At 36.0% G+C, this 16,702-nt stretch overlaps 2 protein-coding genes across 4 annotated transcripts; both read right to left on the reverse strand.

The window, feature by feature from the left end:
- Positions 1–225: 225 nt before the first annotated feature.
- On the reverse strand, positions 226–3,714 carry LOC108489299 (polyadenylate-binding protein RBP45-like). 2 transcript variants are annotated; one of them, XM_017793740.2, is made up of 6 exons: positions 3,219–3,714; positions 2,317–2,788; positions 1,056–1,102; positions 848–978; positions 664–760; positions 226–573 (listed from the first exon to the last, which is right to left on the reverse strand). In XM_017793740.2, exons 1-6 carry the CDS (start codon positions 3,534–3,536, stop codon positions 406–408), a joined length of 1,233 nt encoding a protein of 410 aa, XP_017649229.1. In that variant the 5' UTR covers positions 3,537–3,714; the 3' UTR covers positions 226–405. The 2 variants fall into 2 exon arrangements, with proteins under 2 accessions (XP_017649229.1, XP_017649230.1); XM_017793741.2 differs by lacking the exons at positions 226–573; positions 664–760 and having other exon boundaries at positions 844–978; positions 3,219–3,663.
- A 692-nt stretch (positions 3,715–4,406) lies between these two features.
- On the reverse strand, positions 4,407–16,147 carry LOC108487076 (uncharacterized). Of its 2 annotated transcripts, none has more exons than XM_017791304.2 (24): positions 15,385–16,147; positions 14,561–15,032; positions 14,372–14,457; positions 14,080–14,193; positions 13,782–13,970; positions 13,615–13,680; positions 13,343–13,399; positions 13,060–13,176; positions 12,860–12,976; positions 12,528–12,635; positions 12,304–12,439; positions 11,795–11,932; positions 10,545–10,721; positions 9,465–10,453; positions 9,081–9,258; positions 8,724–8,965; positions 8,417–8,594; positions 8,066–8,307; positions 7,710–7,887; positions 7,354–7,595; positions 6,271–6,460; positions 5,752–5,977; positions 5,501–5,656; positions 4,407–4,812 (listed from the first exon to the last, which is right to left on the reverse strand). In XM_017791304.2, the coding sequence occupies exons 1-24, from the start codon at positions 15,988–15,990 to the stop codon at positions 4,689–4,691; spliced, it is 5,328 nt and encodes a 1,775-aa protein (XP_017646793.1). In that variant the 5' UTR covers positions 15,991–16,147; the 3' UTR covers positions 4,407–4,688. The 2 variants fall into 2 exon arrangements, with proteins under 2 accessions (XP_017646793.1, XP_017646792.1); XM_017791303.2 differs by having other exon boundaries at positions 9,465–10,456.
- Positions 16,148–16,702: the final 555 nt, after the last annotated feature.

Genomic DNA, 16,702 nt, shown 5'->3' on the forward strand with positions numbered 1-16,702 from the left:
CAAAAGAGAGCCACAGTGCAGATAAAATAAAAGAAAAACCAAAGGTCCAAAATCCCTTGACCTGGATACGAGTCCTTCGACAATTGGCCCGGCCCGAACCATCCAGGATTGCCATTGGATTACAAGGTCCAAGTTTTTACACCTGAGTCTATAGGCGCATTATGATTTCATCATTTGCATGCATCACAAAAGGCAAACCATATGATAAAATCTGAACACCAAGAATAGTACAAAATTTTTGTAATAAAAGGAGGTTTATACAGTGCATATGCTATTTAACAAGTGAATAACACAGCCTTAAGTTTATATCCCCCTATAGCGAAACAAAGGAGAAATCAAGTAGCATAAGTTCATAATACTAGTAAAGAGAGAACAGCAGCCACGAAAGATCGTTAATATCAGCACTTAGCTATATCCGACTTGTTGCTGTTGCTGTGGCTGTTGATAATTTCCATACCCAGGATACCCTCCATAGTACATGTTGGGGTCTTGTGGGGCAGCGCCATAGCCGTAACCATATCCTTGGCTGTATCCATAATATCCAGCGTTCCACTGGTTTGGATCTGCTTGGGCCTGAAATGCAAGACATGCCAAAGGCTTTCAGAGTCTATATGTTGAATACCAAGAAAAAGCAACCTGTTTGTCACCGAAATCCTAACTAACCTGCTTGTTTGATGTGCTACGACCCCATGAAAGCCGAATACTTTGTCCACCCAACTGAGTCCCGTTCAGTATTCGGAGTGCTTCTTCAGCACAACTCCTGATACATTGCACAAGCACAACAGAAAAATTAACATGAAATATATCCCTCTTAAATAGATCTATTCACTGAGCAATGTATCTTTACCTATCAGCAAATTGAACAAATCCACAACGCTTGTTTTGTGGAATCTTCACATGCACCAACTGACCATATGGGCTGAAGACCTCTCTCAAATGGTCTTCAGTCACGTTAGAATCCAAATTACCAACAAATATCTGCATGGAAATATGTGAATCAAAAACAAATAACAAGAAACCACCATGTTTCTCAGTTAAAGTGACAAAGTACCCACAGTCGTATTATTTGGATCATTCTCGTTCTGAGTCCCTTGCGATGAAGCTGCATACAAAAAATAAATGTGTAACAAAAGGAAAATGAGAAGGAAATAGCATTTCCATAAAGAAACAATTAGAAAACATGGACAATGCATAGACAAGATTCTTTCCATGGAACTTTTACTTCACACCTCCAGGGGCTGTCACTTGAATGTTAAGAAATATATAGCCTGGAAAAAGTGTGATCTGTTCGAATAATATGTAAAAGACCAAGGTCCCTCGATTCACAGAAATATGATTGGAGAAGCACATAAAGCACAAAACCAATGTAAGATCAATAACTCCCATGGGGTAAAAGGAAACAAGACAAGAAAAAAAAGATACAAAGTGCCGAGCAAGCACAAACAACGAAAGTAAAATAAATATTGATATTCATGCTTTTGACGGAGCTACAGCACACACTCTGAGCTCTCACTTGACTGAAATCTTGAAGAACCATGACCTAAAACTCTAGGGACAGTGACCAGAAATAGACATCAAGAGCAGCAGGACTAAGCAATAACATCAAGATGAAAAGTAAAAGGCAAAAGGAAAAAAGCACATAACAAATCACCAATGTCATTATGTAAAACTGAAATGAAGGCTCTAATGGTAAACTGAAATATAACCCGACTGAAAGCGCTTACTAACCAGAGAAGAGTAAGTTGACTGACAGCTCAATCAATAGAATTGAAATGAACTTCGTAAATGTAGTAAGCTGACCGACATAAACACAAAACTGACCTAAGCGAGGGCACGGACTAAGGGGGTAACCATTTCAGCTGAAATCAGTTCCAGGCCCCAAGATGATAGAGCCTCCTGACGCCCTGCTCTGATACAACAGGAGTTCATAAGTTTTTGCAAGTTTCAAGATTTGATTAGAATTACGGTGCCCAAATGTTAAAGGAAAGTACAGGCAGGAAATGACTAGTGGAAACTGCTGCTCAACTTCTAGAATTAACTGAAAGAAACGGAACTTTAAAATGATATTAAGCACTTCACAGCAAGTAATAATTGGAAACTTGCCTAACCTGCCTTACCCTTCAAAAAGGGAAATAAAAAATATAACTATCAATTTTGAAGGACACCAACATTCACATTACATGCACTGAAAGAAATGAAAAACAGACATCAAAGAGCACCAGAAGATACAATGTAGTCAAATTCAAATATGCAGCTAAGATGAATCAAAGTATCCCGAAGGACTTGGGTAAAACAAACAACCATCAGCAAACATACCTGCTGGATATTGCTGTGCAGCACCAGTCTTCTTGTTAGTAGCCGGCCCTATGCGCATAGGCCTAGTTGAACAAAAAGCACCATTCATCTCAGTCATGGCACGATTATATTCAGTTTCATCGCCAAACCTGACAAACCCATAACCTTTTGTGCGCCCAGTGATCCTATCAATCACAACCTTTGCACCCTTAACAGAAGGAAAGTGTGCCCTGAAGGTCTCTTGAAGCATGTAATCTGTAACATCAGCAGCCAAGTCTCCAACAAAGATTGTGAACTCAGGGGTCTCATCTCGCCTATCGCCTGAACTAAAGGATGCCCAGTTCAACCTATAGTTGCTCTCACCATTTGGCATAGGTGTACCATTGTATGTTTGTAAAACTCTCTCAGCAGCAACTCTTGAAACAAACTCAATAAATCCATAGCCCTCCACTTGACCGGTTTGCTTGTTGCGGATAACTTTTACAGAAGCAACCTGTAAGATAACCAACAATTGAATCTCTCACACATACATCAAAAAGAGATGAAATTTACACATCCTCTAACATAAACAAATTAAAAGCTTTAGTAACAATGACACATCTCAAATCACAATGCTTGCTAGTCTAAGCACAGGACAGTGCTGTAATTAAGCCCTTCTACGCAATAAAAAACAGAACTTGACATCTTAGACCCAGAACATATCACATCTACATCAAAACATAAAAAAAAACATAAAAAAAAAACCTTGTAAGAAAAGCAAATCCACTACCAAAATCTTATTTTTTATGCATACAATATATCAATCTGAAAAAACAAAACAAAAAAGCAATCAGAGATTAAATCATTACATCCAAATAAACCCCGCCAAATAAAACATTGCATAAAAAATCTTAAAATAATATCAAATTAAAACCGTTGAATACCTCTCCAGTTTGGGCAAAACAGCTCAAGAGATAATTCTCATCCATATAATACTGCAAATCTCCGATCCACAAAGTCCGAACCTCATCTGCGTTAGCCGGTTGACCAGCTGGCTGTTGTTGAGCAGGTACCCCAGCCGAACCTTGTTGTGGGGGCCACATAGGTGGAGGATGACTCTGAGGCGGCTGCATCATGTTCATCATCATGTAAGGTTGTTGTGCCTGAGGAACCGGAGCCGGAGGTGGTTGCTGATATTGGTACTGTTGGGTCTGTGGAGCCATTGGTGGTGGTACCATAGCTTGTGCTGGTTGTTGCATCATCTTCAATTTGGGGATATTTTTGGTACTGAGAGAAACTCAGAAGGAGCAAAACCCTAACCCTAGATAAGGTAAGGTTTGGGAAATGTGAAAGAGGGGAAGCGATTGTTGGGAAAAGGAAAAGCTCTTAAAGCAATGGGCTTGAAAGCTGGTTTGTTGAAATGACTAAAATGGGCTTCTCTCTTAGCTGTTTGAACGAGTAAAGGTAAGGGATATTTTGATGATTTTGTCGAGCTAAAAAAAGAGTTAATTCGGTTTTGGACAAAAAGAGTTTCAAAATTTCATGGAAAAAAACAAATATATTTTATAAAATGTTAAATTATGGTTTTGGTCTGTTTATTATGTTAATATTTAGATTTAGTCCCTCACTTTTGTATAATTTGATTTATGGTTAAAAACTTTTGTACAATTAAAATATTAAATTATATTACTTTAAATCCAAATTCTATCACGAGTATATATATATTTAGATTTTATATAAAATATATAAAAAACAATAAGTTAATAACATACACATAATAATATTTGTTACTTTATAAAAGATAATTTTTTTTGTTATAATTTCTTAATGGAGTTGAGATCCAATTGTTAAGTAATACCAACCCAACCTAACACTTATAATACTAACATGATATATATATTTTTGTATTAGGAGTGTTTTATAAAAAATTACATTGACATTTTAACTTAAATAATTAAAGATATTAACTATTTAAATTTAATAATAATGGTATTACTCTTTAGGAATAACCTAAGTTTGAATCATCATTGTATCAAAAACTTATCTCAAATTAAAATATAAAACCTAAATTTCAAATTTGAGCAAACTAAGGGACTAAAACCATAATTTGACCTTTACAAAATAGAGTAATATTTTTCAACCGAGTCAAATTAGTTTTAACCTTCTATCTTCCAAGTTGGGGATAGTTAAATGATTTCTGTTTCTAATATTCAACTACAGATTGACATTACATTTTCATCTCTACAGTTGCTTAAACTAAAAAGATCAAACTAAATTGCCTATGTTAAAACATGCACAATTGAGCACGGATCATGCACCACCAATTTAAGCACATCAATGGCAGTCTGGCACACTATATATGGAAAATCTGGAGAGTTATTTAGATCCTAACTAAAGTGTAAATAAAATTTCTTTCACATCGCAAAAGCGATTGGCAATTTGCTGGATTTGTAACCATTTGTTATTAGTTTAAGAAGTTCCACGGCCTCCTTCAATCTTCTATCTGTGTTGTCTCTTACAGCAACAGCACGGGGATTCCTGAAAGGTAACATAATTTGTGGGGTAACAAAATTACGATGATGAGAGTGAGTAAAAGTCAATTAAAATTTATTTAACAGTTGATTTTTAGTTCAGTCAAATCAGTTGTGAGTGATTAGAGTGGTTTTGTAAGGATTAAAATTAGGTTATCTGCTTTATTTATCGCTTATAAATTTTATTATTAAATGCATCAAATTAATTGACTTTTAATATTTTTATTATTTTTTTGTCCATTTTGGTATCTAAGCTTGACAATTAAATTCATTTTAATTCTTGAAGTTAGTTTACATTGTATGAAATTATGAAATTATACCACGTCATCAAACTTTTACATTTGTCAAGTTTAAAGGCTAAAATAGACTTAATTACTAAATTCAGTACTAAAATAAACTAATATATATAGATAATAAAAAACCTAATTGTCAGTTTGAAGACTAAAAATTATATTGTTATAAGAAATTTATAATATAATTTTTAACCAAATCCCAAATCCTACCCAATTCAATATGTACTCATTTAATGACAAATGTTAAATCCTTTCGGTTAAATCAATTAAGGCCTACCTTAACCTATTAGTTGATTAAATTATGAAATTGGTCAGTTAAATTGATTTTCTTTAAATATTTTTTAATTGCACCAACCGAACCGACCGATTGGTCTCCCCGAGATTTAGTAACCGAAGCCTAACCTTTTTTCATTGTATGCTTTCCTTGTGAGTTCTTCAACAAGATTGTATAGTCTCTTCAAAAGAGCGGGAAACTTGTGTACAGTTATCACACCATTCTCATTTGAACATATCTTCTTCAGGATTTGTGAAGCAATAAAATATCCTTCTTCCTTGTTCCTGGAATGAGTTATTGACAAAATATGAAACAAGTAATAAATAACATATGATGTGCCATTTATCTTGACTTGTAATACAGCAGAAAATGTTAAAACCTGTGCAACTCCCATAAGATTGTCTCTACAGATGCAGGAGTGTCGATTAACACTTGTGTCAAATGCGGATAACGTGCGAGGTTTCGAAGTGTTGAGAGTGCATGCTTTAGAACCTGTTGATCGGGTATGCTACGACTGGCGGCACGAATCAGCTTTAGTAGAATGGTGATTGCACCGGCAGCCACAAGTTCTTCGCAGCATTTCAGAGAATGAGCTGTAGCCATATCTGCAATCGAAGTGTTTTTTACAAGCTTGTAATGTAGATTCATTGTCATTTTAGCTCATCAAATTAGACTATGCTCAGTACTTAGGTTTCCTTTTTATGGGGACCATATTATGCCAATGCACTATTCCCTAACGCAGGTAAGGTTATCCAAACATTTTAATTTCATTAACTAAATAGACAGGCAAAAGAAAATCAGAAAATATAAAATTAGAAATAAATAAAGCAAGGGTCACTTTTTCTGAGGCATGAGAATACGAAGAAAGTATGGCTGATGTAGAACATAGCATGCTCACCTAAGGTCTCACAGTTGTGAAGAATGCCACGGATGCTTTTCATGCTCAGTAGTTCCGAAAGTGCTGACAAAAGGCGGTTAATAAGACGTCTGCTATCATCAACATTCATAGCAGACTTTTGCATTCTCAAGCGCAAATTCAATAGCTGCTCTCTTGATTCTTTCCGAGCAACATAACCTTTCCAATATGACTACCAAATCCATAAGAAAAAGGAAATTAGGAGAACATACTTAGAATTTAAAATTGGGTTGGATAGTCAAGTTCATCATTCAAAATATGTATTAAGACAACTAGCAAAAGGATGAGGACTGATCAGTGAGCAATATTAACCAAATGTGGCATGGGTCGGACGCTCAACACTTCAGGTATTATCTTCACTAGGGTTTTTGTCTCCTAAGAGTTCAAATGTCTGAAGAGACAACTAGTTCACATAACGGGAGTATCTCGTCAAGTGCATGAGAAGGTGAACCATGCGCAACTAGAATCCGTGATGCCCTATAGCTTATAGCGCTAGCCCAAGCGATAGCATTCTCACTCATTAAATGAGTTCAAGTCCAACAATGCGCATGGTTTTCCTGTTCAGTCACCTGACAAAGCACTCTAACTCTGAACTTGTAGCGTCTTTAGATGCTCACTGGGGTCGTTGAGAGTTAGAAATCCTCAATAAAAAAACTGCTAGCTCAAGTGGTAGCTCACCCACTAATGCCCTAGCCCTATAAGCTATTGGCATTATGAGTTCTAAAAGTCAGAAGGTGAAGGGTTCAAAGTGGGAGCATCTCATCAGGTGCCTGAGAACGGCACCATGCTTGTTATGCATCGTTAGACTTAAACCAGTGCTCAGTAACTTATAGGACATTAATGGGTAAAACTACTACCATTTGAGCTAGCTTTATTGAGGATTTTGGACCCTCAACAGTCATGATTCCAATTCAAAATTAAGTTGATATTAGTGTAAGCAGATTCTATGAAGCAAAAAAATTGTAACTCTAGATGTTTGTAAAAGGCATCATCAAATGCAATCATGTAAATTGAACAAAAATAATGCAATTATATAAAGCATAGCTCAATGTGGAGACATCTTACTTGTATTACAACAATACAAGTCCTCTTTCTATACACTTTTTGCCTAGCAATCCAGCCCCGTGCGTGAGTCTGGATAATGATAACTGACCTTGCTCTTGATTTAAGTAACAGAACACCTCTCCACCACCTTTGCAGTTTCAGAACTGAAATAATCACTAATGTTAATTCAAAACTCCGGAAGAAGCCTCCTGCCATGTTACAATTGCAGGCACCACCACCAGCTGCCTGAACAGAAGTTGCCCCTGCAATTGCTCAAAGCCATATATTTTTGTAAATTCTCAGATGGAACCACAACTGAAGCAAACAAATAACTTCTAGAAATAAAATAAGTGGATATTCAAGGGAAAAGTAAGTACCTAAAAGCCTACTTCGAGCAATTTGGCCCCTGATAACACTCTGAATATCTATAGCTGCCAGTTTCTGTAAATGAAAGGCCTTCTGACATATTAGGCTCCTTATTGCTCTTTGGATCTTTATTACAGAATCCCTTCTCAACAAAACATCCTTCCTTACAAGCCAACCACGGCTCTGTCTCTGTTGTAAGAAAAAAGGGTCAATGATCTATGTATTGCTTCAAGTAAACACCTTATGGAAATATATGCTGAAGAATGCCAACGGGTATGACTAATAAGGCTAAGTGAATATTAAGAATCAGAAAGGCATCATTTAATGCAACTATATAAAGCATAGCTCAATATGGAGATTATCTTACTTGTATTACAACAATACAATGCTTCTGTCTGCAAGTTTCTCGCTTAGCAATCCATCCCCGTGCATGACTCTGAATAATTATTGCTGATTTTGTTCTTAATTTAAGTAACATAACACCTCTCCACCACCTTTGCAGTTTCAGAACTGAAGTAATCACTAATTTTAGTTCAAAACTCTGGAAGAAGCCTTTTGACATCTTACAATTGTAACTGCCAGCAGTAGCTACATGAAAGGAAGATGCTCCTGCAATTGCTCAAACCATATGCTATTTTGAGAAGGAACCACGACTTAAGCATACAAATGGGAACTGCTAGTAAACAAATAAGTGGATATCGAGGAAAGAACCAAGTACCTAAAAGCCTACTTCGAGACAGTTGACCCCTGATAACCCTTTGAATATCAATAGCTGCCAGTTTATGTAAATGGAATGCCTTCTGACATATTAGGCACCGTATCGCTCTTTGGATCTTTATTACAGAATCCCTTTTCAACGAAAAATCCTTCCTTACAAGCCAACCACGGCAATGTCTCTGACATGTAAAAAAAAAAAAAAAATCAGTGATTTATGTATTGCAGCACGTGGACACCTTATGCACGTTTAGTCGTTGCATTATTTAATCCAACTATATAAAGCGTAGCTCAATATGGAAATATCTTACTTGTATTAAAACAATACAATGCCTCTCTATATATGCTTTTTGCTTAGCAATCCATCCCCGTGAATGACTCTGAATAATGATTGCTGATTTCGTTCTTAATTTAAGTAACAGAACACTTCTCCACCACCTTTGCAGTTTCAAAACTGAAGTAATCACTAATTTTAGTTCAAAACTCTGGAAGAAGCCCTTTGACATATTACAACCGTAACTGGAAGCACTAGCCGCACAAAAGGAAGATGCTCCTGCAATTTCTCAAACCATATTCTTTGTAAATTCTCAGATGGAACCGCAACTGAAGCATACAAATGAGAACTTTTTGTAATCAAGTAAGTGAATTTTCAGGAGAAAACTAAGTACCTAAAAGCTTTTTTCGAGAAATTTGCCCTCTGATAGCCCTTTGAATCTCAATAGCAGCCAATTTCTGAAGATGAAACGCCTTCTGACATATTACACACCGTATTGCTCTTTGGATCTTTATTACAGCATTCCTTTGCTTCAAAAGATCCTTCCTTGCAAGCCAACCGCGGCAATGTCTCTGATTTTTAAGGAAAAAGATAGGTGGTTATGTATTGCTGAAAGTAAACATCTAATAAGAATATATGCTAAAGAATGGAAATAGATTTGAAATAGAGGTGATTATTATCTAAAATGTCAAGATATCAAATGGACCATGATATCATGGCAATGAAGAAAACATAAGGAAGCACTATGATCTAATCAGCAATGGAAGAGACAACTTACTTGGATTGCAACAGTAAGATACCTACATCTCAAAGCTCTTCTCTGAGCTATCCATCTACGAACACAAGATTGAATGATGATTGCTGATCTGGCAGCCATCTTATATTGCTGAAAAGCATTTGAACATTTTAGCTGTCGTAATTTGCTTTGAATTGCTATTATTGCTTGCTTCTGCTTGACAAAACTCCTCCTTAACTGCCAACCACGGAAATGACTTTGAATTTTTGTTGCAGCAAATGTCTGATTTTGAAGAGATCTACAGACAAATTCCTTCTGAGCAATCTGAAAGGCCCACCAACACTTCAGCCGTCGAAAATTACTTTGAATTTTTATTATTTCTTGCTTCTGCTTTATAAAACTTCTCCTTAATTGCCAAGCTCGGTAATGGCTCTGAATTTTAGTTGCAGCATAAGTCTGTTTTTGTAGATATCTGCAAACAAAGTTCTTCCATGCAATCTGAATCCTGCTTGCTGCTTCTGTTTCACCAATACTTAGACTCTTCTCTTCGTACTTGAACGAAGCATTCTCAATACGAGCAGCTTTATATTGTTGAAAAGTACTCGAACATTTGAACTGTCGAAAATTACTTTGAATTGTGATTATTGCTTGCTTCTGCTTCATAAAATTCCTTTTTAACTGCCAGCCACGGAAATGACTCTGAATTTTTGTTGCAGCAAAAGTGTGTTTGTGCAGAGATCTGCTAACAAAATTCTTCCATGCAATCTGAATCCCGGTTGCTGCTTCTATTTCACTATTACTTAGACCCTTCTGCTGCCATTTACGAGAAGCATTCTCAATCATGTGAAGTGATCTTACCACCCAACCACGAAAACATTTCTGAATTACAATGGCAGCTTTGATGAGGATTGGACAGGATGCATCACGTCTTTGAGCTACCCAAATTCTTGCAACATGCTGTATGAGAAACACTGATCTTCTTAAATTAACAAAACTGTGTCTCTCACCGATAAACTTGACAAGTCTCCCAACTTCTTGTGAAGCAAAGATCAAAAAAGTGAAGTGAGAAACAGGTAATATGAAATATGCGTATAGCCAAAATACTCAGATAAGAGTAAACACCAGATGGAACTTCCGGAACTCCGGCAAATCTGAATTTATTGAGCTCTGAATTTTTCTTCACAGTCAACCATGCACGCGTAACAGTTTGGATTAAGCCAATAGCTTTTGTCATCTTAAGAAAATTATGACGCTCTATGAATCGCCTGAAATGAGACTGTATGACTATTGCGGCCTTTTCTGAAGCATTATGCAGGGAGTGCAAGGTTAGAAGAAAAAAATTACTTAGCATAAAGGTGCCATATTAAGCTAAAAGTGAGAAAGCCAAAAACCCATACAACCTTAGAGGGAATGTATAATTTGTCAACTGAATTTTCCAATTCCAATATGATCTTAAATTTAGATAAAGTGTGATTCACCAGCACGATTTAACTAACTCTGAAAATATATGGTAAATTATTGGGTTGGTGGAATAAGTGGGGTACCAATCCGGTGCTTTATTCAATGTACCAATACTCTAGAATGAGATAATAACTATCATTGTACTTTTGTTATATGGTATTGCTCAACATTTACCGTCATTACAAACATGCACTTAGAAGCACGGAAACACAAGTTCCCAAGATTGAGATCGAAAAGGAGTTGAATGTAAAATTGAGCCAAGTCTGAATACTGCCAAGCTCAAGCTTGACTCGAAATTCAGAGCTCGATACTCAGCTCAAGATATAATCGAGCTACTTAAGCTCAATTATGCTCATTTCGTCATTTTTGTACTCAAGCTCAACTCAATAATTAATCTTAGGGTTAATAATATATATTAAGGGTAATAACATAATTTAATAATATAAAAATATGAAAAGCTCGATAAGACTCGCAAGCCGTTCAAGCCAAGTATTACTATACTCAAATTCAACTCGATTACCAAATCAAATTCGAATTTTTTCGAGTCGAACTCAAGCAATTTGCAAGCATCAGTGTCTCATTTACACCCCTAGACTCTCCATTGCTTCTCCATCTCATTTCCATCATTTTTCCATCATTGATGGCTCTCCGCCATACAAAGGTGAACTATTCTAACCCCACCACTTTATCTTCCCTTATTTATTTCTTGTATCAATAAAACCAAAAATATCAAAAATAAATTTCTTAAGAAGAAACATCAACTAATTAATAAGGAGAAACTTTAGAGCAAAAGGTATAGAACTCCTAGTCAGTGTTGAAAATGCATCAAATTATAACAAAACAGACAAAGAACAAAGAAAAATAAAAGGAAAACTATTACAAAAAGCTAACTAGAGAAGGTTCACAATAACCTCTTAAAATGTCAATGCTTGTCTTCCGAGCTGGAAAGCAAGATGAAGTAGAAGCAGCAGGTCTTACAACACTTTTGTAGTTTCGTTCTGTCATATCTCGCCACCAAGCCTGAATGATCTTAAACTTTTTAGTAGCATCTGCATAAATGAAATGGAAGAGGGAGCAAACAAAGATTAGATTTTAGTGCTCAATCTAAGGGCTTGAACATACGGTAAACTAGAAAATGCCAATTGGTTTTAGGTTGGACACTTAACATGGTATCAAAGACCCAGGTCTATTAAATTGTTCTCTGCCAGCCACTACCAACTTATTTGCTGGCTTTTTAACCCCAGGAAACTAGGTTCGATGAGAGCAATTCATATGCAGTCCCAATTTCATGCATTTACGTATCATGTGATTATTTTCAGAACTTAAAGTGCACTGTCAACAACATTTAGCTGCATGAGAAAAGACACATGCAACATACATAACTCACTAAAATGAGGATTATCACTAAATAAAGAAGGACCTTCAGTGATATCTAAGTCTCTGTCCGTTCGCACAATTGCTTCAGTACTTGCTGACCGCCTTCGAGTTAATGAATGTCTCCTCCTCTCTAGGGTTTGACAATTACAACCCAACATTTTATGGAAATTCAACTGATCCTGGCAAAAGTTAGAAGAGTTCTTGAAGTAGTTGCATAACTGTGGCACAATCAAGTGGTTCAAAAATAATTCCGCTATCAGGCATTACCACATTTTTCTTGACGATAAGCTGGGACAGAATGAAAGTCAGCAAAACTACCACACTCTTCTCACTAACTGCACCATTATGCTCAAGTAAGTCACTTATTTGCAGAACCTATACAACAAAATAGGCAAAGAGTAAGACATACAATAATATTGTATTGAGAAATAAAGATATGTTAAAACTTCACTTTTCAATTATGACAATCATAACCACAATGTATTGTGAACACCGTTGTACCTCAAAACCCCCATAAGCTTTTATAAAATTAGCAGCTTCTCTCAAACCTCACTGTTTATAGCACATATCCAATCAATGAGCATTAAACTAAACATTACCTCAGGAAACTTTCCCAATATTGCTGTTAGTTTCTGTGATAATACAAAATTGTGAACTGCATCTGTGTAATCAGTAGTGGACATGATTGATTTCTCATCTCTTGTTTCATGAGAGTCCTGTTAAGACAACAATAAGAGATTAACACAAATCACAACAGAAAAAGAAGAAAAACATTGGGACAGGAAAAAATGTGTACCACCTTGTTAGAACAAGAAAGCTCTCTGCGGAAGTAATAATCAAGCAAGCACCATATGGCTTTTCTATTAACCAGTGAAGAAAAGCTGTCAACCTTAAGACCATAATTTTCACAAATTGCCTACAAATATTCATTCAACTTATTAACAGCAGTAAAATCATAAAGATGCAAATTTAAGAGTGAACATGCATAAAATGAAAGAAAAACACAAACAAATATACCCGACAAAAGTTATCTAAAAGTGGAGAAGAGGAAAAACTAGGGTGGTGATGATATAACAGAATACCTGGATCCAGTTTAAAAGCATTCCCAAATTCGTGGAATTTATTACATTCAACTTATCCTGTCATAATTGGAAAAAATGAAAAATAATTTACGAACACCAGGAAATCTTAATAAACAACAGAAAGGAATATAAAAAGAACTTAGCTAAGTTTTCTAGTATTTAAATATATAACTGGTTGCTAAAACTTCATGCACTTCTTTATTCTGTAAAGAATAGAAAAACTAAACATTTATCCATCGTTCACCAGAACTCGAGGAAAATATGAAGCATACCATATTAAAGCCACGTATTTTGGATATTTCACTAGCAATGGTTGTTCTGTCAATCAGAAGTGGCAACTGCAAGATCAATGAAATCATGAGTCACAGCTAAAGGACTAACAATGGAAAGAACTCTTATAAACATCTGAAAAATTCAAACAAAGACGAGATTAGCAGACCTGTAAACGAACAAATATATTCCAGAGCAAGGATAGAGTGAGTTCCGTATCTCTGTCAGCAACATCATCTCTTGTAATCTTCAATCCATCTTCATCACATAGCATGACACCAGCCTCTCTCAAATATTGCAGGGCAACACCACAATTGGCCAAATTCTTTTTATGGGTGTCTGAAGGAACTACTATTTTCTGCTCATGCAACAAGCTATTAAGTTAAAACTACATTCCATGCACTGCTTAATTGTTATCAGTTGATCCTGTTGTGTAAACTTCAAGACGATAAGAGAAAAATAGCAACCATGAGGATAGAGGAATCATGTCGCAAAAGCTGAATAACTCTACAGAGCCGCACACCATCTTGAAGATCCAAGAATAAATCTGATACTTGGAAATCAAACTCCACAAGGGCAGACTGTACCAAGTAAATATTTGGACGGTAAAAAGAAGAAAAATTAAAATTAAAATTTCATACTTCAGGGAAGGTAAATAAAATTGATGTATAACCATAGGAACAATGCCTAAAAATTAAGTTGCTAGAGTATAAGATTAGTGTTAAGCACTGTACATGGATTAAAATGTAACCAACATACCTGCTGATGAGAAACTTTATACCCTACAGTCACTAGATGTGCAAGAAGGTCACCTTCTCCATGCATAACATCAGATGATAAGAAATCTAGTTTCATATCATAAAAAGATAACGTTAGCCCATACAAACATAGCACTTGTAGGATAAAACTAAGGAATAAAAACATTGAAGTAAGAAGTCGGAGAATTACTATTAAGGACTTGACGACTTGATTTTATACCAGACGAAACTGTGAACAGAAGAGGAGAACCTCCATCGACTCCATCAATACCGTAATTAAGAGGAAGACTGGTCTGAGATTTAGCTCGGTCAAGGATAAGAACAAGCAATAAAGTTCTCTTCAATATAATATTCCCCAGATTCTCGTAGAATCCCGGCCTGTACAAACCTTCCACCTTCTTGTTATAGGCATAAGCCTTTGCAAGTCCAGTGTGCGAGAAGAATTGTTTTTCTATTATCATCTTCAAAAATGAAATATCTTTCACAGAACTAAGATCTCCCTCGGGTGATATCAGGGAATCACCACCAAAAATAATATACAACCCAATTCGAAGCCAAATTGGGTTGTAGGACATTAGAATTTTAGTAGCCTTTTCCTTAATTCCAACATCTGTAACTATAGGACAATTTGCTTTCATCGTTAACCTCCCTCCATCTATATTCTGCCAATTAATCAGAAACAAAAATAAACTTCAATGTTATACCATTAACAAATTATAACCAACAAGAATACTTAAAATCTGTAGCAAAAGCCATCATTCCTACAGACAAAAAGTTAAAAAGGTAGTGTTTGGGTACTTGAATTTCAGATTTTGGATTTGAATTTTAAAAATACATACAAATATGATACTCGTAATTATTTCTCAAATCCATAATTTTTTTTTGGATGCGTACTTATTATTGAATTTGAAATTCCTTCGGAATTTATGAATTTCACAAACCACGCATTTCAATCTCATAATTTATACAGCAAATGAAATCAATTCACGTTCACAAAAATTTAGAGAATTCAACCTTAGCTACTTGAGTCATGACATTGAAAACCTCTTTGCAGCTCACCAAACTCAAATAAACCTGCATCCGCTGCTTCAATTCATCGAAACTACATACGTCCTTCAACGAAGACCTCAAACTCGAGTACTTCAAACTTGAAACATCCGCAACAACATTTTCAGATTCCTCCCCTCTCCACCACAACGCTCTCATCCTTTTTGGACTTCTCCAGGCACTGTCCACTCGCACAACATTACTCTCATTGCATCCATTAATTGACAAATCACAGCCGCAAAACTCCGGATTCTGAAAGAGGAAATTGAGCCAAGCGGTGAGAGATTTAGCCAAAGACTTTAGCGATCGGTCCTCCTTGAGTTGCTCTTTGCAAGCGGACTGAGATCGCTCCAACTGGAAGGCTTTGAGCTTGGCTTTGGCTTTGGAGCGGGAAGAGGAAGGGACAAGGGAAGGCCGAGAACGGTAACGAAATGACGAGGATGACCTCGGAGTTTCATTACAAGCGGTGAAGAATTGAGGATTCTTGGTAATGCGTTTTGGGGTTTTGAGATTGGAGATGTCTTTAAGAACGAAAGAAGAAGATAATGGAGGGAAACGCTCTTCTTCCTCCATTTTTTTCCTTTTTTTTTTTGTTTAATTTGATCGGTGACTTACATACAGTTCAGCTGGTGCTGGTATTTTTGATGGAGTTTTCTTTTTTTTTTTTTTTTGAGCTAGTTATAGAATAAAGTTAATTGAGAGGGAGAAGAAGGGGAAATTTAGTACTTCTTGATTTGAATTTGAAATTTGGAGCGCGAAGTGATACTATTGATATGATGAAGCCGGGTGCTCAGGCACGTGATGGAGTCTGATAAAAGATTTCACACGTGTTTACATGTCTTTAAAAAAAAATTAAAAAGAAATTACATTCTAAAATAGTTGGGATTTATTTTTTCTCAATTTAATCACCCTATTGAACTAATTGCTCAGACTAATCACTCTCGGTACAGTAATTCATTTTCCACTAAAAGATTCGTAACATTCCTTATTACTTCTCTATAGTTGGACTTATGCATCTTTTTTCACTCTTTTCACATTTGTTCATCACATCTAAACCCCCTCTTCCTTTCATGACGTAGTAGTTAAATACAAAGTCGCTTGAGCCACATCTTCTTCTAGCCATGGTAGTCGGTTCCATTCTAGTATCGCTTGTATTGATATTATAGTAGTAAATTGAAACAATAAACCTTAAGTTACGTTTCAATGCAAATTTTGATCAGTAGTGATCGTATCGATACATATTGGTTGTTTTCACTTGTATCAGTCAGAATATGGTATTAGTAAC

This window comes from Gossypium arboreum, chromosome 10 (assembly GCF_025698485.1).
Source record: "Gossypium arboreum isolate Shixiya-1 chromosome 10, ASM2569848v2, whole genome shotgun sequence".
Taxonomy (NCBI): Eukaryota; Viridiplantae; Streptophyta; class Magnoliopsida; order Malvales; family Malvaceae; genus Gossypium; species Gossypium arboreum.